This window comes from Vespa crabro, chromosome 17 (genome assembly GCF_910589235.1).
Source record: "Vespa crabro chromosome 17, iyVesCrab1.2, whole genome shotgun sequence".
Taxonomy (NCBI): domain Eukaryota; kingdom Metazoa; phylum Arthropoda; class Insecta; order Hymenoptera; family Vespidae; genus Vespa; species Vespa crabro.
In genome coordinates this window covers 2768770-2792834 of record NC_060971.1, presented here as the reverse complement: position 1 = coordinate 2792834, position 24065 = coordinate 2768770, and the positions used below count along the sequence as shown (strand labels likewise).

At 27.6% G+C, this 24065-nt stretch overlaps 3 protein-coding genes and 1 long non-coding RNA gene across 6 annotated transcripts; 2 read left to right on the top strand and 2 right to left on the bottom strand.

Annotated features, from left to right (window-relative positions):
* Positions 1-3358: 3358 nt before the first annotated feature.
* On the bottom strand, positions 3359-11244 carry LOC124429997 (piwi-like protein Siwi). The gene is made up of 11 exons (XM_046975967.1): positions 11160-11244; positions 8749-10579; positions 8087-8156; positions 7932-8009; positions 6824-7023; positions 6537-6740; positions 5609-5773; positions 5252-5537; positions 4763-5115; positions 4272-4677; positions 3359-4178 (listed from the first exon to the last, which is right to left on the bottom strand). Exons 2-11 carry the CDS (start codon positions 10534-10536, stop codon positions 3523-3525), a joined length of 4206 nt encoding a protein of 1401 aa, XP_046831923.1. The 5' UTR covers positions 10537-10579; positions 11160-11244; the 3' UTR covers positions 3359-3522.
* Positions 11245-13508: 2264 nt separating this feature from the next.
* LOC124429998 (piwi-like protein Siwi) lies at positions 13509-20626 on the bottom strand. Of its 3 annotated transcripts, none has more exons than XM_046975968.1 (11): positions 20549-20626; positions 19676-19990; positions 19017-19092; positions 18831-18941; positions 17391-17599; positions 17114-17299; positions 16248-16415; positions 15891-16176; positions 15423-15775; positions 14932-15334; positions 13509-14804 (listed from the first exon to the last, which is right to left on the bottom strand). In XM_046975968.1, exons 2-11 carry the CDS (start codon positions 19943-19945, stop codon positions 14158-14160), a joined length of 2709 nt encoding a protein of 902 aa, XP_046831924.1. In that variant the 5' UTR covers positions 19946-19990; positions 20549-20626; the 3' UTR covers positions 13509-14157. The 3 variants fall into 3 exon arrangements, with proteins under 3 accessions (XP_046831924.1, XP_046831925.1, XP_046831926.1); XM_046975969.1 differs by having other exon boundaries at positions 18831-18938; XM_046975970.1 differs by lacking the exon at positions 20549-20626 and having other exon boundaries at positions 19676-19793; positions 19856-19980.
* LOC124430000 lies at positions 16291-16689 on the top strand. Its single transcript, XR_006943621.1, has 2 exons — positions 16291-16432; positions 16599-16689. It is a non-coding gene; the product is annotated as an uncharacterized LOC124430000 (long non-coding RNA).
* A 117-nt stretch (positions 20627-20743) lies between the features above and the next one.
* On the top strand, positions 20744-22645 carry LOC124429999 (coiled-coil domain-containing protein 130 homolog). The gene is made up of 5 exons (XM_046975971.1): positions 20744-21053; positions 21191-21506; positions 21582-21842; positions 21969-22107; positions 22181-22645. Exons 2-5 carry the CDS (start codon positions 21195-21197, stop codon positions 22390-22392), a joined length of 924 nt encoding a protein of 307 aa, XP_046831927.1. The 5' UTR covers positions 20744-21053; positions 21191-21194; the 3' UTR covers positions 22393-22645.
* Positions 22646-24065: the final 1420 nt, after the last annotated feature.

Sequence of the window (24065 nt, the reverse complement as noted above, 5' to 3'; positions counted from 1 at the left end):
TTGTTAGTATTATTTATATTATATGGAGTTTAATGTATTTATATAACGTTATTATATAAATACATTAAACTATATATATACATATATATACATATATATATATATATATATATATATATATATATATATATCTGGAAAATATAATACATATATTCGCTCAGTTGTTCTATATTATTATTAGTATTTTACTAATTGATACATATATATTGAAGAAATAAAAACGCATCATATAAATAGATTCTATTTTATTTGACTGCTTATGGATTTGGCAGTGACATTAAAGCTGGATATATGCAATTGTATATGAATCTCTTTCAAATGAATTATGTTATGTATAAATTTTTATGAAATTGTAACAGAATGTATTTTATTATTATGAAAATTTATGAATTAAAAATATAAAAAGTACAAAAACTTTATAACATTGGTACAAACTTATTATTTATCGTTTTGTACGTAGTAAAAAAAAAATGATCTTATTAAATGTTAGTACTTGTTATCATATACTCCAATTTTAGCAATAGTCGGATAATAATAAAGAAACATTATCTTCCAACGCTTTCTTACAATCAATTAACTGTTAAAATTCTAGAAATCATTGAAAAAAAAATCTTGTTGAAAAGTCCCAAAAGGCATAATCTTGCTTGTTTTATACTTGTCGATAAATACCAAATAAGATATTCAAGTTGCGAAAACGATGGTGGCGATATTGATCTTATTATCAAAAAAGATAAACGATAAATTTAATAAATTATTAAATAAATTTATTCATTTAAATATTTTTATATATTTTTAATATTTATATTAATATATTAAATATAATATAAATATAAAAATATAAACACATTTCCATTTTCTATATATATACGATGTTCTCTTTTTAGATTTAACAAAACGTTAAAGAAATGCTGTTTTGCACATTTTTAATTGAATAGAAGTATTTTTAAATAAAATAAATAAAGACAACATTGTTTATATATCTGTAACGATTTTTATATAATTAAAAAAAAAAAAGATGACCCACGCGCTATTGAAAGAGCGAATTTCAATATGTCTGACACGACGTGATTTAACAGAATCTGAGCATATCATCTATTATGTAACGTGGATTGTTAATGCACACGTACCTCTCCATTGTTCTTCTTAACTTAATTATTTTCTCTTAAGAATCATATATCACCATTAGAAATATTTATCACCTTAGGAACCTATTGGATATTAGCTAACAAAACGCATAGATGAAGAACATAGGGCCACCTTTGTCTGATCTTAGGCATTCTTAATAAAGTATTTGGATTTCGATAATATGTCAAGCTGGCCAATAAATAAATAGTGAAAGTAGACGTCTAGGTGCGATAAGTCAAGGATTATCTGGTTTCTTTGTCTTAAGATATCCATTGACACCCTTTTAATCTACACGATCATTAGAACAAAGGGGGCCTTAAAAAATAAATATTACACATGTAATATTTAAACATTTCAATGAACTATCCCCGAGCAATGGGCATTTATTCTTTACCCTTTCCATGCCCAGATCATACTTCAACTCCGCCCTTTTTATTCCCTTTCCTAATCTCATTACAATCTGCGTGGATAATTCTAAAGACGCCAAAAAAATGCAGTCAAGTTACATCTTTCAGACTCATGACATCTAAATTCTCAAGTCTTATTATACAGCCAGTACAATTAACTACACATCATTACATAAAACACATAAACAATTGTAACTTATTTCATCAAATATACGGTAATAACTTCAACGCATGCAATATTTAATATCGCGCATCTACTTAGCGAGAGTTTCAGGAGTTCTTTTAAAAGAACGCGCGTTCTCACATTAATTTGCGGGAATGCGGTATTTTGCTGATGGCCTTCAATGGTATCCTAGTGCTGCTGTCCTTATTCATCGTGAACAGTGGGTCTACTATAGCTCAAACAACAAGGAAAAGTCGGGAGATATTCTCCGTGCAAATCGACTATCATCGCTGGTCAGGTGCGATACGCGTATTTAGAATCGCTCTCGTAGTTGCACCCTCACGACGCAACATGAATAAATTCTCCGTTATTTTTTAGAATGAAATATAAACAGCGCGATCACGCTGCGTGACTATGTTAATGAAAAAAAAAAAAAAAATATCAATACATTTTCGCAGCTAGACATAATTACGTACAGATCGTTATAAGATCATCTTTTTTTTCGAAAGACTAACAAAACAATGAAAGTATTGAAAGTAAAAACAATGAAGTAATTTGACATTCTCCTATTTGTTGTTCGGATATATCATAAACGTTCACAAAAGAAAAAAGAAAAAATATATTATTATTTATATTATTTTATTATCTCTTTTTTTAATCTTTGCATACAAAAATAAATCTATTTTATCTACCAATCTATCTTAAGCTACGAATATTATTGCATGTATATAATTTGGCACTACAATTTTGTTAAATTCTTTATTGATAAAAAAGAAAAAAAGAAGAGAGAAAAAAAACATATTTATTATATATATAAATATACGCATGCATAAGTGTAAAATGCTCGTTAAAATACCTAATATCACTTTATCATATATACATACGTATGTAATAAGTTTTTATAATGTAACTACATACTTTAATCTTGAAATAAAAAAAATATAAGAAAAAAAGAATGATTCAAATGGTAACAAAAGTAAAAGAATAATTTTAGTGATTTGAATAAAGCAATCAACGTGTAAGTCTATAATAAACAAAAAATATATATGCATACATGTATGCACTAAATAAATATATACTAAACCGATATATTTAGTATATATGAACTAAAAAATAATCGTCTCTTTTTTGAAAGCAGGAAAATAATATATTACTGGAATATCATCATATCACGTTCGCGTTTATACGTATGATATGGATATGAGGTATGTTTAAGTAATGATCTCGGGATTTAGAAATCGGCAACATTGTACAAACACTGTGGCGCTATCTGAGACGTACATATATCTCTATTCTGCCTTCAGTATTAATTTCAACTCGGTTGAATTAAAACGAGCAATTTCATAGCGAATTTTATAAAAGTATGTTTTATTGATGCGTTACCAATATGGAACAGTGACAATGCGCACCATTTCTTCTCACTCTATACTCTTTGTGAATGAGTTTTTCAGCCAACAAAGATATTCCTGTAGTTTCAGAGCCTTTAATACATTTCTACTTTGTGTTCATGTGACATTTTTTTCAAAAAAAGCTATCTCTCAAGGGACATCATTTTAGAGCTATGAACATAAATGTTATAATCGACAGATTGAAAGCAGTTCCAGCAAAAGAATTCCAGCACTGTTTCTAAATATGAGAACAACACCTTAGATTGTACTTCTCGAGGTAACTATTTTGCAGATGATAATGTGGATCCTTTCATTAAGTGTTATATAAATATTTTTCAAAATCAATCTCATTAATTTTTAGATGCATCTCGTATATGTATTATATTTACGTATAATGTGTATATATCCCTTTGTAAATAACAGAAATGGAGATACGAAATTACAAATAATATAAAACATCATTCAGTGTAGCGGGTGGTTCATTCTGTAAATGTACACCAATGAAATATGCAAGCTTATGTGCATATTGACATGGAGCTGGTACCCTTATAGTATTAAACGAATTGTAGTACATATGGGTTAGCTTGTACGTCAGTTGTTGAATCATTTCTATAGTGCAATCAAGATTATCATCAATTATAATATACGATGTTGGCGTAACAGTGCCCTGTGTACTGTATTGAGATACGATAAAAAAATTTGGATATACTGGATTAGTAACTATGACGTCATCCACAATTGTACCACATGGCGGATTTTTGTTCTGATAAAAAAATCGTGTATTCACTCGTTTGTTAACGATTATAAATGCCATTTTTATTGCCTTTTTAATGTCTTTTCCATATACTTCAGCAATTCTCTTTTTTATGCTATTTACCTCTTGACTATAGACTGTCTTGAATTGACTCTCGCCAATACCATCGCGATAGATCACAATATGTTTAGGATATTTACCTTTATTGCGTTTTTTATATTCTAATATAAAATTACAAATATGATTAGCCATGTTATTTGATAATTCCTCACCCTTTTTATGTTTACTTATAGCATTGATATATTTGGTTAAATGTTTGTCTAAAGTACCTACAGTAGCACCTGCAAAAATATTGTTTTTTATTTTTTTTTAATACATGAAATCACCGTTCATATATCATAATATATTTCAAATATTTATTGTAAAATACTTACTAATATCAAAGTTTTTAGATCTTTTATCATGACAAACATCAAAACCAATCACCATTAATTCCGAAAATACCGATGGCAAATCGACATACCATGGAGCTCCACCAAGTTTACAATTCATTTGAACAACTAACTTATGAGCTATGGATTCTTTCTTTGAAGATATTAAGTTTTGCGAAAAAATCATCTGTGATGGAATTTGACGGTCAATGCAACATTTAATTTTTAGATCACGATAGCTTTGTGCATTCTTGTCATCAGTAATGCAAACAACAAATTGTATGTCTTCTATACAGCTATTCTCTATCGTTTCCATTATTTCATTATAACTCTCAATTACAACAAATTTTGGTTTTTTCATGTGAAATTGAATATTTTCTGCTTTTTTAAGCAAAACATATTCGAATGTCTGTCAAATTAAAATTTAATCAACCAATTGATTATTTTAAGTTGATTATTTATTAAAGTCTAAATCGAAGATAAAAATATAATACCATCCAGTCATTTCTATGTTTCTTTGTACAGATCACAATCCATTTGTTTAATTTTTTAGAATTATACATGGTATTTTTATAAAATAGTGATGACCAATTTCCATATTTTTCGTCTATTCCAACTTTTTCAGAGAAAAATAATTTTGTATAAGGTAATATACGTCCTTTAACTTCAACCAAATCTTTTTGGAATTTTAATTTATATGAATCTAATTGTTGAATAGTCTTCGGTTTAGAGTGAATTTTTTTATTTAAATCTAATAACTTATTAATTCGTTGGTGAGGCCACATTTGTGTAAATTTGGACATTATTTTTAATACATTATTATCTTGCATCATATCAATTGTCTGACCTGTATATACATACACGTACACATACGCGCGTGCACGCGATTAGTTCGCCTTATATATTAGTTCAATTATATATTATATAATATATAAGTTAGTACATACATCTTCATACACTGCCTCGATATCAAATATACTCACCTATTTTATAACACAATTCAGGAATTAAATAAATTAAGCAATCCTGAGTTGCTAGATTACGTGATTTTTGTTGCATGCTTACAATGAGCAAAGGCTGTCTTAGGTCATATATAGTTACATTATATTTGTCCTTATAGTAACGTTCAAATGTAATTTCTTTGTCTAATCGATTTAGTTTAAATGTACTCAATGGTGATAAGTTAAAGTCAACATCTATGATCCTATATGTATTGTAATTGTAATGAGTAAAGACAATACATCCTTTGACTTCTTTATAATATATTTCCTATAAATGTACATTTAATTATTACCATTCATTAGTATTTTGAAGATACTGAAAGTTATTTGTTACATTACCATTTTTTTCTCATCTTCTGTATATGTATACCAAATATCTAAAAGTGACTTAGTAGACAAAATTTTATACGTTGGATCTATGCACACATAAGTATCCATTTCATGTTTCTTAATAAATGTGTAGTAACCTGGCCACACTTCTACATCATGATTCTTAATTTTCACCTGTTTTAAAATATATATAACATCCTAAATAAGTAGATATATACATATTTAAATCTGTAGGAATTTATACATAAATACATTTCTACATATTTAAATACTAATGTATTATATTAGGTTGGGGAAAAAAATCCATTATTTCATTTTTTTTTTTATTTGACCCAAATCGGACAATCTGAAACATATTAAATAAAGTCTTGAAGTTCACGCAAAAATAATGGATTTTTAATATTTTTATTATTTTTATCGTAGTACCTTTATATATATAGGCCCACGAAACTACGCTACGGATCTGATTAATTGAACAAGAAAACTAAGTTCGCAGAACGATTGACTCAAATAAATAAATAAAAATATTTTGTAAGATTATCAATTTTTTGTTCTGCTACGCATGGAATAGAAAGAGAAGTGCTAAAAAATATGGCAAAAAAAGAGAACAAAATAATATCAAGACTATTTATATTCTTGAAAGGACAATCTGAGGACAGTTGACAAATGCCAGTTATCGACAGTAGAGAGAGTTAAGTTTAATTATTTTCGAATGTTTCAAATTATATCGTTATCTTCTTTTCTTTTTCTTTTTTTACTTATAAGTTTCTACTTTAAGGATTGAAATATAACTTTAAAAAATAAAAAAACAAAAAACCATTACTTTAGTCCCTAGTAATTGTTATACTTAGTTAATCCCACATATACATGTAATTATATAAGAATGTATTACGCTTCGATAAATGACATAATCATGGTAATTTAGCTGTTTACTCACTTTATTGTTTTTATCATATGAATTTTGACGAATTGATCGTAGATTTATGTCATTTAAGCATTCCTTAAATATTAAATTGAAACAATACACTAGACGGTTTGGATGACTATCCTTTATTTCTATGACATTATGATAATCTATAACTATTATAACATTCTTTTGAACATTGTTTTTATCAAAATATTTTGAATTGACTGTATATTTCTGAAAGTAAATTTTTTTACTATTGCAGATAGATATTATACGTTTATTTTAATATTTTAATATTAGTAAATGTTAATACTTACTCTAGGATAACATTCTGATGAAAATAATGAATTACCGTCATAAATACATCCTTGTAGTGGTGGTTCAATATTTTGAAGCAAAAATTTACGGTCTTCCTTAACATATTGAACTGGAGTAAAATTAACATTATATTGTGTAAAAGCCCAATCTTCAGAATATAGAAACTTGAAATAATTTGTCTGAAGTTTAATAGTTGAACCTACGAATTAAAAATATTTTCTTTCATAGATTATAATCGAAATTTTAAATAATAATTAAATAGATCGAAATTTCTATTATTGGAAACGACCGAATATAGAGGGCAAATGTTATATTATACGATATAAAAGAAAAAGAAAGGAGAGAAAAAAAGAGAGAAGAAAACAAAAAGAAAATAAAAAACATTAAATATTATAATACACAGAACGGAAAGAAAAAAAAAGCAATCGTATCAAAACAAACACGAACACGTTTCAAAATCTATTATCCTTTATTATCCTCTATGCTTTTTTTTTTATCGTTATTTTAAACAAAGCCTGATTGTTCTTCATCAAACTGTCTGCATGTTAACTAATCTAATTATTTTCATTGATAATCCCTTAATCTGATTCAAAGTTATCATATAAAGACGTATTATAAAAAAAGAAACGAAGTCTCCATATCTTGGCTAATTATAAGATACCTCAGAATTAAGTAATTTTTTTCAATATTCTTATTTTTCCTTCACTTAAACATAAGTAAAATCACAAACGTTATAATAAGATAAATGCATGTGTGTTTAAAAGAAAAAGAGCGCTTCATGGATATGATCATAAAAACTATGTCTGTAAATACCTATAAATGACTTACAAAACAAATAGAAAAGGTCGACGGTATGCCGAATTAAGCAAAAACAAAAGTGCCGTGTCAACAAGAAAAAACGTTTGACGTCTTACAAGCCGTTTGCTAAATTTTTTAAATTAATTTTTTCTTTATTACGAATCCTTTCTTTTGCTTTCCCATTGCTAATCTTAAACTAGCAGAAATTATATCGATAAATAATTATATATATAAAAATAATAAATGATGAAAGTGTAAATTCATAACATAGATGTTTCATTTATTTTAATTATTAAAAGCAAAACTCACCTGCTTCTGGTTCTGGAGAATTTTTTTTAATTTTTTTAATTCGGCTCTCAGAAGAAGAATGATCTTTAAAACTTTCCGCTAATAAAAATAAATATTTGTATATGAATATTTTTAATATACATTCACGCGTACCTTTTAATTAAGTAATGTATTACTTTGATCATCGTATTCATAACTAGTTCCTGCAGGACAGTCATCTTCAAATAGTCTTCTCTTACTTGACCTCTACGACATTCAATATTATTCCAAATTATTTATAGCATTGTCTTTAGTTAGTAATAACACATATTATATGCATTCTTTATCGTTAAATTTTAATAATCCTTTCTTAAACCGATATGCTCAGTATTATATATATAGATAAATAGATAGATAGATATTACTAATATACATTGTTCCATAGTAAAATCAGATCAAAGAAATAACATAAGATACACAAAACAAAATTTAGTTAAATGTATGTCGAATTACGATATACTATATGAAATTTATAAATACGTTCATTGTTAGTCATTGCTATAATCATTGCTACTTTGACTAAATTATATAAGAATTTAGTTTACAATATTCAAAAGAATAAATAAAACTTGTATATAAATAATGAACATATAGATACATTTTATATCGTACTTGTTAAATAAATTATAATTATCACTAACTTAAGCACACCGTGCATGCACATATTGCATGCGTAAGTGTATGTGTGTGAAAATAAAACGAATGTACGAAAAAACCATAAATATGTAATGTCTCACAGAAATTACACAAAATGTCTATTTAATTTAATGTTTTAATATTTTCTATTATTTTTACTTACTTGATCTTTTGACATATATCTACTACGCTGAGACTGTTGTGATATTGATTCCGAAGATCTACCCGATGATAATATTTCTGACTGCGACATTTCACTCAGCGACGATGATGATCCACCAGACCGGAATGGTTTAGCATGCTTGTATTTTCCAGGAGACTGGGATTTTCCAGGAGACTGGTATTTTCTAGGAGAGTGAGATTTTCCAGGAGACTGGTATTTTCTAGGAGACTGGGATTTTCCAGGAGACTGGTATTTTCTAGGAGACCAGTATTTTTCAGGAGACTGGTATTTTCCAGGAGACTGGTATTTTCTAGGAGACTGGGATTTTTCAGGAGACTGGTATTTTCTAGGAGACCGGTATTTTTCAGGAGACTGGTATTTTCCAGGAGACTGGTATTTTCTAGGAGACTGGTATTTTCTAGGAGACTGGGATTTTTCAGGAGACTGGTATTTTCTAGGAGACCGGTATTTTTCAGGAGACTGGTATTTTCTAGGAGACTGGGATTTTCCAGGAGACTGGTATTTTCTAGGAGACCGGTATTTTTCAGGAGACTGGTATTTTCTAGGAGACCGGTATTTTTCAGGAGACTGGTATTTTCCAGGAGACTGGTATTTTCTAGGAGACTGGGATTTTCCAGGAGACTGGTATTTTCTAGGAGACCGGTATTTTTCAGGAGACTGGTATTTTCCAGGAGACTGGTTTGATACAGAAGGCTGGTTTGATTCAGCATAATGGGATGATATAGGAGGTTGTATTGGTTCAGATTGTAATAGTTCATGCTGGTATAATCCAGGCTGATTTGTTTCAGTTTGCCATTGTCCAGGGTATTGTGTTCCACTTGGCGGTAATCCAGGCTGATTTGTCTCAGTTTGCCATTGTCCAGGGTATTGTGTTCCACTTGGCGGTAATCCAGGCTGATTTGTCTCAGTTTGCCATTGTCCAGGGTATTGTGTTCCACTTGGCGGTAATCCAGGCTGATTTGTCTCAGTTTGCCATTGTCCAGGGTATTGTGTTCCACTTGGCGGTAATCCAGGCTGATTTGTCTCAGTTTGCCATTGTCCAGGGTAGTGTGTTTCAGTTTCCGGTAATCCAGGCTGATATGTCCCAGTTTTCCATTGTCCAGGGTATTGTGTTCCACTTGGCGGTAATCCAGGCTGATTTGTTTCAGTTTGCCATTGTCCAGGGTATTGTGTTCCACTTGGCGGTAATCCAGGCTGATTTGTCTCAGTTTGCCATTGTCCAGGGTATTGTGTTCCACTTGGCGGTAATCCAGGCTGATTTGTCTCAGTTTGCCATTGTCCAGGGTATTGTGTTCCACTTGGCGGTAATCCAGGCTGATTTGTCTCAGTTTGCCATTGTCCAGGGTATTGTGTTCCACTTGGCGGTAATCCAGGCTGATTTGTCTCAGTTTGCCATTGTTCAGGGTATTGTGTTACAGTTTGCGATAATCCAGGCTGATTTGTCTCAGTTTGCGGTAATCCAGGCTGATTTGTCTCAGTTTGCGATATTGCAGGTTGGTATGTTCCAGTTTGCGATGGTTCCAAATGATATGATAAAGACGGCTGTGGTACTGCAGGCAAGTATGATGTTGCAAGCGAGTGTGGTTGTGTAGTCGGGCATGGCTGTGTAGAGTGATATGATGGTTGTACTCGCGATGGTCCAGGCTGGGATGTTTCATACTGTGGAGGTTGACTTTGATCTGGTCTATCTAAACGATGTACTCTTTTAGGTTGTATATTAGATGACTCTTGTTCATGTTTTCGATTACCACCTCTATCTTGTTCCATTTTATATACTATCAAATTCGTATATAATGTTAAAATTTAAATCCTGAAATATTTAAATTATAGATTAAAAGTATAATTTTAAATATTATAAATACATTAATGCCTTTGACAATCTAAATTTTTATTTTAATACATATATATTAGATATTTAAGACATTACATATTTTAATATATAATAATATTTATAAAGCTTTTAATCAAATTGTATTTAATTTTAAGAAATCGAATTGAAATTAAAATTTCTACACAAAATTTCTTGTGTATGCTTTTCTGTTATATGTGAGCAAAAATGTCAATACACACATGAATACGATATTGTTTAATCTATTCAAAATATATTTGCTGTAAATAATAAATCGAAAAATACAAATTATGAGAATTTATTTATTAAAAATAGAAAAGATTGTATAAAACGGATATTCTTTGTTCAATACTTATAACACGCAAACAATCAATTCTATTACTTTTATTCGTAAAAATTGTTGATATATAATACAAATAATTAAATAAAAGAAAATTCAGAATATAATGTAGACTATCTGTATGTAGAATATATGTAATCTATTTTTTTTAAAGATAGATCCATTTAAAGAATATTATCTAATGATCAAATAATTTCTTACCTCTTGATATCTTATTGGTGTCTTTTCTCTTTGATGTTTCTTCGTTTAATGAACAGTTATAAGTAATCGAAATTTTTTTTCTTTTGAGCCGATTCCTTAAGTCAAGCGTTATGCGCAAGCTTTCTTTTAGTTATGCGCTCCACCTAAGTACCATCCCTGTTAGCAAAATACCTACTTACCGACTGAACTGCAATAATTTTGGTGTTACCGACAATGTAAATGCCAATATGAAACTTATCGATGAAAGCTATTCATCATATTTTACATAATCAGCAACAAATATGAACAAAATATAAACTACAAAAATGCAATAGGGAAACACAATTTCCACTATATACCTATTCCATTGGTTCATAAGATTGCGTAGGTTATAGTATATAGTTTAGTAGGCTATGAATTGACACTTTTTAATACCTCATATTTATATTCTTCTTGGATGATGATATGTGATTCTTGCTAGATTCGTTAGCGACGATATCCATTTATTTTACAATATGAACGCATAAAAAATAATAAATATAATTGATACATATATAATAACTAGTATATAAATTTGCGACAAAAAAAAAACAAGATTTCGTTGGATATTTTATAAAAAATAATAATTTATGAAAACTTATATATTAAATATTATTTTATATAATATAATTAGATATGCATTTTTTTTCTACTTCTTCATCTTGTAATAATTTTTATTATTATATTATATATTATTATAATATATATTATTATTATAATGTTCCGTCGTAAGGGTGCAATTACAAGAACGTTTTTAGATACGCGCCTCGCCACAGCGTCTCGTTGGATCAGCGATGATAATCGATTTGTACAGAAAATTTCTCTTGTCTCTTCCTTGTCGTTAAAGTTATAGACGCACTGTACGACGATGAATAAGGGCGACGGCATTAGGCTGGGATACCTTGAAGGCCATCAGCAAAATACCGTTCATCGTGTTCCCGTAAATTAATGGGAGAAAAGAATTACGTGAAACTAGCGAGGTAGATGCGCGATAATAAATATTGCGGGAATTGAAGTTATATTTGTTGAAATAAGATACAGTTGTTGATATGTTTTGTGTAATAATGTGTAGTTAATTGTGCTGGCTATTTCTGAAGGTATGATAGCCAATAATGTTTAATAAGACTCAAAGATTTAGATGTTGTGAGTTTGAAAGATGTAACGTGACTGACTTTTTGACGTCTTTAAAATTATCCGTGAAGACTGTAATGAAATTAGGAAAGGGAATGAAAAGAGCAGAGTTGAAGTATGATCTGAGCATAAAAAAGGAAGGAAAAGATGCTTATAGGTCGGGGGTGGGTTAGGATAGTTTCTTAGAATGTTTAAGCATTCCATGTGTGCCCTATTTGTACTAATGATCATTTAGATTAGAGAATGTCAATGGATATTTCTAAGCTAGAAATCAAATAACCCTTGGCTTATCGCGTCTAAGCGTCTATTTAATTATTAACCGATTCGACGCATTATTGAAAACCGGGTACTTGAATAAAAATGCCTAAACTCAGTGGCAAATGCCTAAAAAGGTGACAATGTGTTTTTTATCTATACGTTTTTCTAGCGAGTAATCAATGTGTTTCTAAGGGCTGATATTTGTAATAGTGTCATATGATCCTTAGGAAAAAATACTGTTAACAATTGAGGAACGCATGTATGCATCAACATATAGTAATAGTAATAATACTATGTATACTATGAGAAAAACAACAAAAAAATAGCTTTGAAAATTCTACTTTATAAATGGTTAAGATATAGATACATGTTTTGATTTTTATAAAGATAATATATAATATATAAATATTGTAGAGGTATTTTCACTATCTTACCTGGAAAATATGGACCGATTAACTCGGCATATGTCTTCTTGATTAACAAAGATTTTATTAATAAAAATATAATAACAAAGATACTACAACTAAGACTCTTTAAATAAAATACTACAATCCTTTGCTGTAACTCTGACCCATTAAAAACTTTAATCTTAACTCTTTACTCTCTGTCTTTACTCTTGGTTGGTTTATTTTAGGTCTCTTTACTAACGATTTTAAGAACATTTCGAGCTTCTTAATCTTCTAATTTTCAAACTATAAACAATTCTATCTAAAAAGTTAACACATTTATTATAATTAATATCTTGAAATAAAATAAATTGAAAATTTAATTTAAACAATTTTTCATTGATCGATAGTACTTAAAAATATTTAAAAATTAAGTAAAATAATGTCTTAATATTAAAATCTCATTATGTTCTGTCAAATATAATATTTATTTTAATCAATCATACCTAAAAATACAAAAATATATTATTAATTATATTATTTTGTTGTTTCTATTTCTTTTTATCTTTGTATACAAAAATAAACTAACTATATTAATATAATTTTATATATATATATATAATATGTATAAAATTATAAGCTATGAATATCTTTACATGAATATAATTTGCTACATCGATCCTGTCATTCTCTATATCGGCAAAAAAAAGAACTTCTTCCACTTTCAATTACATCATACATATACAATAAGCGTATTGTAAAAGATCGTAAGAATATCATTATTATACCATATATAAATATGTGATAAGTCTTTCTGATGTAACTTGATGGGCTTAATCAAACAGTTAATCAAATTGTTTTATACAAAAAAAAATTATATATTTTACATAAAATATATAATAAAAAAAGATAAATAAAATAATTTTAATAAATTGAATGAAGTTGTCTATAAGCTATAGTTAAAAAAAAAAAAAAAAAAAAAAAGAAATACACACACACACACAATCTCCCCACTTTCTCTGTCAAAAACTTTTGGGAAAAAAAATAAAACATTATTGGTATCATGTCACATTCGCGACTATACGTAAATACATGAGTATACGCGCGCGCGCGCGCGCGCGCGTGTGTGTGTGTGTGTGACATTTATATATTTATGTATGATGTACGTATGTCGCAATATAAAGAATAAAAATGGAGATTTGATATTACAAATAATATAAAAGATCTTCCAAACGAGTGTTTGGAGCTCGATGCACATATTGACCAACTAAATATGCAAGCTTATGTGCATATTGGCATGGAGCTGGTACTCTTACAGTACCAGACCAATTGTAATACATATGCGTAAGCTTATAAGTGAGTCGTTGCATTTTATCTGCATCGAGACCAACAGTATCGTCAATTACACTGTACGAGGTGGGCGTAACAGTGCCCTGTTTAACGTGTTGTGATACGATAAAAAAATCGTATTTTACTGGACTCGTAATTACGTCATCCACAACTGTGCCACATGGTGGATTCCTTTCATTATAAAAAATTCGTGTATTCACCCGTTTATTAACGATTATAAATGCCATTTTTACTGCCGCCTCACTTCCATATATTTGAGCAAGTCTCTTTCTTATTTCCTTTACCTCATGATTATAAACTAAATGCACTTGACCTTCGCCAACACCATCGCGATAAATCACAATACGATCAGGATATCTATTGTCATTGTATTGTCGATATGTTGCTACAAACTTACAAATATGACTAGCTATATCATTTGATAATTCTTCGCCATTACTATGTGGACTTACAGCACTGATATATCTGGTTAAATTTTTATCTAAAGTAGCTACTACAGCACCTGTAAAAATATTGTTTTTTAATTTCTTTTTTTTTTCTTTTTTTTTTTTTTAAATACATAAAATCATCGCTCATAGATCATAGTGCGTCTCATTTTAAAATAATTTTATTGTAAAAATATTGCTTACCAAAATCACGTTCTTTCATATTTGTATCATGGCAAACATCAAAACCAACTACCATTAATCCCGAAAGCGGTACTTCGACACACCATGGGACTCCACCCAGTTTACAATTCATTTGAATAGCTATCTTCGTAGCTACAGATAATCCTTTTATTAAATTTTTCCTAATAACTACCTGTGACGGGACTGGACGGTCAACGCAACATTTCTTTTTTATAGTACTGTAGCGCTCAGAACGATTATTCGTAACAACGCAAAGAACTATTTGTGGAATAGATTTACTCAGTAAACCTTCTAATGCCTCAGAATATGTACCAGATCGATCATCCGCAATTGAAAACATTCTTGGACGTTCTATATTAAATCCCATTCCACCTGCTACTTTTATAAGATTTTTTAAGAAATCCTGTCAAATAAAAATTCAATTAAACAGTTGATAAAGACCAAAAATATTTGTGTTGAAGTCTAGATTGTTAATAAAAAAAATATAATACCTCGCATTCTCGTTTTAAGTTTGATGTATAGATTAAAATCCAATTTTTCAAAGGTTTACATGCAAGTAAATGTTTATTACGCAATTCTCTTGTCCAATCTGCTTCTACACCTGCAGTTATAGAACCTGCACGAAAAACTACTTTTTCAGTAGGTAGTACACGTCCTGGAATTTCAATCAAATTATTTTCCAATTCTAAGTTCCATTCTTTTAATTCTTTAACAATATTTGGTTGAGAACAGAGCCTTTTATTAAACATTAATAATTTCCGAATTCGTGATTCAGGAGAGACTCGTGTATGTATCGCTAACGCTTGCATCAAATCAAAATTCGTTCTCATATTATCCGTCAGACCTATATACAACCATACATAAAAAATTATTTTTCAATAATATTTTTTAATACATATATTTTCATAAATTTCCTCAATATCAAATTTGTTCATACATATATATATATATATGAATACCTGTCGCACGACATAATTCAGGAACTAAGTAAACTAAGCGTTCCGACTGAGTTGGTAGATTACGTGATTTTTGTTTTCCTTCAGCAACGAGCATAGGTTGATTATCATACTTTATAATTTTATTATATTTATTCTTATAATAATCCTTATATGTTACTGACTCTCCTGATTTAAGTTGAAATGTATTCTTTGGTGTTAAGTTAAAGTCAACATCCATGATCCGATATGTATTGTTATTGTAATCAGTGAGTACAACGGATCCTAAGACTTCTTCATAAAAATTTTTCTATAAATGTATATTTAATTATTACTATTCATTAATATTTTGAAGATATTGAAAGTCATATGTTAAATTACCTCTATATTGCCTGTATGCTCTTGACAACCTCTCCAAATGTCTAAAAGTGTATCCTGACGCATAACTTTATGAGTTATTTCTGCACACATAAGAATATCTCTTTCATGTTGCCTAATGGATGTGAAATAACCTGGCCACAATTCCAATTTATACTGAGCAACTACTACCTGTTATTAATACATAAGTAAATATATATATATATAAAATAATAAGTAATATATATATATAATTATATATTTATTATATATAAGTATATGTATATATTATTTAAATTTATAGGAATTTACACATAAATACATTTCTACATATATAAATATTTATATATTGTACTTTTATTATCTTTATTGTAGCACCTTCATACATGTAGGTCTACGGATCCGATTACTCGAGTACGAGGTAGATATGTAAAATAGAATCAAGCAAATAAATAAAAATATTCTATAAGATTACCAGTTTTTTGTCCTGCTACGCAAGGGATAGAAAGAGAGTTTCTAAGACATTTGGTAATTAATGCACATACACATACAAAAAATAATATCAACTTTATATTTTTGGAAGAACAGTCTGAGGACAGTTGACAAAAGTTAAATATCGAAATTAGAGCAAATTAAATTTAGTTATTTTCGAATGTTTCAAATTGTATTGTTATCTTCTTTTCTTTTTTTTATTACCTAAGTAAGTTTATTACCTTATGTAAGTTTGTAGCTTAAGCATTTAAATATAACTTTAAAAAATAAAAGAAAAAACTATTACTTTACATCCTTAGTAATACTCATACTTAGTTAATTCCACATATGCATGTATATTAAAATTTATCACGCTTCGACAAATGACATAATCAAGATAATTGAAGTTTTTTACTCACTTTAGTTTCTGCATCATAATAATCACGACCAACTAATTGTAGCTTTAAATGTTCCAAGCATTTTCTCATTATTATGTTGAAAAATTGCAGATAATGATGATCATCTTTAGCCAAATCTCCAACAAATTTGATGCTTATCGTGATTTTTTCATCATCAAATTGTCTTTTTGATAGAAGATCCATTTTCTAAAAGTCATTATTTTCTTCTTATTGCAAATAAATATTTTACATAATATTTTATCATAATATTTCAATATTAATAAATGTTAAAATTTACTTCAGGTAAACGGTGACTTGTATATAGTACAGTACCATCAAAAATATATGCACCCAATTTTTCTTTATGATTTCTAAGTAAAGCTTTACGAATAAGAGTATGATCTTCTTCTGGAGCGAAATCAACTCTATATTGAAAAAGAGTCCAGTTTGTAGTAGATGGTAACTTAAAATAATTTGCCCGAAGTATAACTGGTGTACCAAAAATTCCTACAAATTAAAACAATTTTTTTTCATGGAATATAATTTAAACGATAAGCAATAATTTGATAGATTAAAATTAAAGCTACAATTGAAATCTATCCGGGTAGAGCTCAAGGATTCACGCGATATAGAAGGAAACAAGAAAGAAGGGAAAAAAAATAAATACATAAAATATAGGACACGACTACGAGAGCGAAGCGAAAAGAAAGAATGTTCGCAAAAAGGATAAACATAATCACATTTAAAAACCTATTATTTTTTCTATATCCTACTCCTCTCCTTTAAATAACGATCCAGGGGTGGATTTACATACGGGCAGTGAATGAAAACGATCGCTTTGGCTCCCATAAAACAGAAATTCTCACACGGCGATATAAATTTAATATTACATAATATATTTAATTTAATATCTGGTGGCTGATATATAATTTTTATTTCTATATTTTCGGTTATAATCTATAAATTTTCGCAGTATATTTCTTACTTCGTTATTTGCATGAACAATTAAAGCTAGAAAATATATCATCCACATATTGTGCATAATAAATTTATTTTAATGCGACCTTCAAAAATTTGTAATGGCTCAGACTCCTTAAAGTATATTGTATACTAATCATATCCTTTTTTTCATATCAAATCGACTAATTTAATTTTTTTCATTGCTAATCCCCTAAATTGGTTCTAAATTATCATATAAAACTGTATTGTAGAAAACAAAATAACATCAGAAAATTATGTCTTAGTCAATTCTCTTAAGATCCTCCAAAATCAGGTAATTTATTTCAATATTCCTAATCTTTATCTAGCATATAAGATAAATAATCTATTTCATCTAGATATATTAAGATAAGTATATTTTTAATACCACATAAGTGCTATGAAAGAAATGTGCTATAAGAAATGTAAAAAATAAGGTGAACTTGTGTATATGTATGTTAAAAAAAAAAAAAAGAAAAGAGTTTGTAGGACATTTATAAAAAGTATGCGGGTCTGTATACCTGCAAACAACTTACAAAACAAAGGAAGGTCGACAATGTATCAAATCAAACGAAAATAAAAGTGTTGTGTGAAAAAAGTGCTATACGTATTACTAGAGATTTGAGTTTTAATTAACTTATTTTTCATTATAAGCCCTCTCGTTCATTTTTTCACTTCTGATATATTGCAGAAATGATATCCAGATAAAGCGAATTGTTACAATATATATTTTATGATTAATATTAAAAGCAAAACTTACCTTTCTTTGTAGGCAAATTTTGTGGTCTTGTAACTAACATGATGTCTGTAGGTACTGATCTTCTACCTCGCATAGCACCTCTACCAATTGAAGCATCTCCACCACCTCCTACTAATAAAAATCCATATTTATATATGAATATTCTTAATAAGCATTCGTGCATCTTTTAATTAAGTAATGTATTACTTGAAACATCTTTCGATTTAGAACTAGCTCCTCCAGAATAGCCTTGTGCATCTCCTCGTACTCCTCGTGCATAAGTCTACAATATTATCAATATTATAAATATTATTACAAATTATTTATAGCATTGTGGTTAGTTAATAGTAACATATATTATTTGAACTTTTTATCACTAAATTTTATTAATATTAATATAAACTGATGCGTTTAACCATATATATGTAAATATTTCTAACATACATTGTTTCATTAGAAAATGAGACCAAAGAGATAATATAAGATATAAAAAATAAAATTCTGTTAAATGAAGAGATAAATCCATAGTATAGGAAATTTATGATTACTGATATATACAAGAATATATTTACAGCTATTTTAACTAAATTATATATGAATTTAGTTTATAATATTCAAAAGAATAAACAAAATTTATTTATTTAGATGAATTGATATATTTATACTGTATTTATTGAATAAATTTTAATTATATTACTAAGTTAAGAACAAGATGTATGAATATAATATATGCGAGAATATAAAAAATGAAAAGAAGTATAGATAAAATTATAAATAATATAAATTATATTTGATAAGTTTCCTACATAATTATCTAAAATATCTATATAATTTAATATTTTAAACTTTTTATTATTTTTATTTACCTGAGCTGGTTTCATAGGTCTCGGCCATGCTCTTTGTGATGGTCCAGGTTGCGATGGTCCAGGTTGTGATGGTCCAGGTTGCGATGGTCCAGGTTGCAATGGTCTAGGTTGCGATGATCTAGGTGATAATATAGGTTGTGATGGACTTGCCTGAGTTTGACTTGGGCCTGGTCTACGCACCCAAGCATCAGTTGTTGGTGAAGTAGGTGATTGAACAGGTGTAGTTTTTGAACGGCCTCGACCTCGACCTCGGCCTTTACCTTGTTGCATCTTATATATTATTGAGTTCGTATATACTGTTAAATTTGTAATATACTGTAACATTTAAAATGACACATAAAAATTATAATTTTAAATATTATAAATTTAAATATTATAAATATAAATTTATTCCCAATTTTACTTTTCATTTGAACACATAAACGTTACATATTTTAATATATAAATAATATTCATAAAACTTTTAATTAAATTAAATTATTGTCTTTAATTTTAAGATGTCCAATTGAAATTGAAATTTCAACAGAAAATTTTTCAAGTACGCTTTTCTATTATATATGAATAGGAATATCAAAACATACATTTATACAGTATATAATCTTCTTTAATTTATTAAAAAATATTCGAATTGTAAAAATTTATTAAAGCAAACAAAAATACGAAAGATAATATGAAACGCATGATCTTTGTTCAATATATTTTATATAACACGCAAACGATCAATTCTGTTACTTTTATTCGTAAAAATTATTGATATATAATATTTAAAAATAATTACGTAAAAGAAAATACATAATATGATGTAGAGGAAATTTCAAAGGTAAGATTTATTTAAATAGTATCTGATCTCAAATAATTGAATTAATGTCTTACCTTTTTAGCGTTTCTTCGTTTAATGAATAAGTAATCAGAATTTGTCTCTTACCGCGATTTTTACACGCTGAGATATTATGGGTAATTTCTTGCATTTTCTTTGTTACTAGATAAGTCTCCAAAATTAAGCTTTATTTCCAACTAAAAATTTTAGTAATATTTTTTCTTAATGCAAACAATTGTAAAACTCTTCATACAATGTGCATAATATGACCAATCATCAATAATATATTCAATCTTTATTGTGATTCTGTCCGTTTCTATCTTGATTCTGTTTACAAAATATCTTTTGTGTCAAATTTTAACTTACAAACGAAATCATAACCTTATTCTCTTTGTCGAATTAATAATTATCGTAACTATTCTTTCATAATTCAAAAATTTATCATATAAAAGCTGAATAGAAAATATATTAGAAACGTACAATAAACTGACACCTGTCAAAAATTTTATAACAATAACCTATAAATGTTAATTGAATAATTAAAAAACATTATTAATTCAGGTATTATTGTGCACAAAGAGTAATTCTTATTTTGTTGTTGTATATTATTATACAAACTATATTTATCCGTTATATTTCTGATAATAGAGTTCATATTTATATGTATATTGTATATTATACTTGATGTAAATTTGTAGCACAATGGGTGAGAGGAAAGGAACAAATTTATATTATCCACCTGATTATGATCCACGCGTTGGTGGACTTAATAAATTTCTTGGAACACATGCATTACGTGAAAGAGCACGGAAAATTCATATGGGTATCCTTATTATTCGGTTTGAAATGCCATATAATATATGGTGTAATGGTTGTGGAAATCATATTGGAATGGGAGTACGATACAATGCAGAAAAGAAAAAAATTGGAATGTATTATAGTACTCCACTTTATCAATTTCGTATGAAATGTCATCTTTGTGACAATCACTTTGAAATAAAAACTGATCCTGCTGTAAGATATAAGATATATTTATTACTATCATATATGTAACTTTATAACTATACATAACAATTATACATATTTCAGAATTTAGATTATGTTATTGTAAGTGGTGCTAGACGTCAAGAGAACCGATGGGATCCTAAAGAAAATGAGCAAATCGTTCCAGAAACAAAAGAAGTTTCTCATCGACTATATGACGACGCAATGTATAAATTAGAACATAAAGTTGAGGATAAAAAGATAGCCAAATCACGAGATAAAGTATTGGAAAGTGCTATTTCTTTAAATGATGCCACATGGAAGGATGATTATAGTTCAAATTGTGCATTAAGATCTGCATTTAGGGTATTTATAATATAACATATTTCTATAATAATTATAAAACAGTATACTAATTAAATATATATAAAACATATAAACAAATACAAAAGATCATTTTATATATAATGATAATTATTTTATATGTCATAGGCTAAAAAGAAAGAACTTAAAAAAAAACAAGGATTAAATCAATTATTATTGAATAAATCTGGATTAAAAATAGATTTAGTAGAAGAACATGAAGATGATATTAAAACAGCTAAATTACTTGTACATAATACAAAAAAAGGTAAGTTTATAAAATGTTGTTTGTACTGATTTTTAAGTTTGAATAATAATATGCTTATAATTTTTAATTTTAGATATAGTTCATACAACACCATTAAAAAAATTAGTTTCTATTGTACGTTCGAAAAATAAAACGAAGAATATATCACAGTCTTTGCTAAGAAAAAAAACTAATATAAGTAAACAGATATTACCAAAGGTAGATATAGCAACATCATCAAAAAGTACTAATATCTCTACTTCCTTAGTCAATTACGATGGTTCATCTACCGACACTGAAGCATAACGTACGTTTTCAAACTTTGAATTATAATGTAAATATGTAATTAATATTGATTGTAAACTTTTGAGATGTTTTATTATTTAATATATAACATTTGTATATAATATTTAAAATAAAAAAAAAAACTCTGATAAATATTGAATTATACGTGAACTATAGATAGATATGTAAATATATTTTGGAATATTTTATAAAAGAAAAAAATCCAAATGTTTGATTCCTAATCATTGATGTAAATTTTACATGCTTTCTTATATCGACGAGAATTTACAGTTATTTATTTACGGTTATTTCGTAATCTATTTTTAATATATATATATATATATATATATATCAGTTGCAATTAAAAATAGATTGTATAAATTAGAATTAAAATTAAAATAATATTGAGATTAAAGAATTTTTTGATATTGAATTCAATATTATAATACTGAGTTCAGTTTTATAATATCAAGGAGAATTAACGTGCTTTGTAGTCAATTATAAAATTGTTAATTGATCAATAATTTAATGCAAATATTGTACTATATTATATTTTGATATTCTTAAGTTTTTTCATACTTTAACGTTAATAATAATATATCTTTATTATGAAAATACAAAATAATAATAAAATAAAAGAAATATATTCTGATAAGTTTTCTGATGTCAAAGATAAATCCAGTGAAATTACCAGTGATGATGAGACAAATAATAATATACAGATGTAGTATAAATGAAAAAAAATTAAACAATTAATCTGTAATACTGAATGTAGTAACAGCGAGAACAAAACAGATACTCATAACATTAAGTAGAAAAAATATGATACAAAAAGAAATTTAGAAGTTTTTCATGATATTAAGATATTTCCAAATCATCTTCAAAGTATAAATGAAATTAACAGGTATTATGTTCATATGTATCCTAGATATAATAATCAAAATAAATAAAAAAAAAGTAGATCTACAGTGATACTACAGTGGCCAAGATAAAAAAATTTCTAAGTCCATATTTTAATGAAACAAATCTCAAAAATAATAATATGAAATAGAGCTTTATGGCCTTTGCATTTTTCCAATAGTACAGAAATTATACAAAATTCAAATAAGTTATGTAACATTGAATCTGTAATTATTTTTTATATAAGTTCAATATCATGTACAAATCTAAACAGAAACTTTCCTTGAATGAATTTATAATACTATACCATATGAACAATTTTACTTTTGGATTTATAATCCAAATAAAATTACAAAATACAGAATTCAATCTAAAATGTTATATAAGACAAATATTAAATATATTTGTAATCTTAAGCTATATTTACACAGTTTAGAAAATATTTCAATTGTTTTAAATAAAAACATACGTGTAGCATTATGTTCATATTGACAATTATTGCAATAGCGTTATAATAGCTGAAAGTTTATTAACGAAAAATATTCGAATTTATGGTAGAATAAGAAAAAAATAAAAGTTTTCTAAAGAAAGTAAACACTGTACAATTGAAAATAAATAAATATGATTTTCAACGAAAAAGTAAGATGCTAACTCTTAAATAAAAGGATATAAAGGAAGTTTGTATAGTATCAACGATACGTAACAGTTTAGATTATTGAGAAATCTACAACAAGCAGATATTGTAGAGACTGATAAAATGAATAGAAACAAAAAAAAAAAATAAATAAAAGTAA

Coding starts and splice junctions, on each gene's coding strand:
- LOC124429998 (XM_046975968.1), bottom strand. CDS start 19,945: ATGCAACAAGGTAAAGGCCGAGGTCGAGGTCGAGGCCGTTCAAAAACT. Junction 18,942..19,016: donor TAAATCGAAAGATGTTTCAA/GTAATACATTAC, acceptor GATTTTTATTAG/TAGGAGGTGGTGGAGATGCT. Junction 14,805..14,931: donor TATGAAAGAACGTGATTTTG/GTAAGCAATATT, acceptor ATATTTTTACAG/GTGCTGTAGTAGCTACTTTA.
- LOC124429997 (XM_046975967.1), bottom strand. CDS start 10,536: ATGGAACAAGATAGAGGTGGTAATCGAAAACATGAACAAGAGTCATCT. Junction 5,774..6,536: donor CATATGATAAAAACAATAAA/GTGAGTAAACAG, acceptor ATTTTAAAACAG/GTGAAAATTAAGAATCATGA. Junction 5,538..5,608: donor CAGAAGATGAGAAAAAAATG/GTAATGTAACAA, acceptor GTACATTTATAG/GAAATATATTATAAAGAAGT.
- LOC124429999 (XM_046975971.1), top strand. CDS start 21,195: ATGGGTGAGAGGAAAGGAACAAATTTATATTATCCACCTGATTATGAT. Junction 21,507..21,581: donor AAATAAAAACTGATCCTGCT/GTAAGATATAAG, acceptor TACATATTTCAG/AATTTAGATTATGTTATTGT. Junction 22,108..22,180: donor TGTACATAATACAAAAAAAG/GTAAGTTTATAA, acceptor TTTTAATTTTAG/ATATAGTTCATACAACACCA.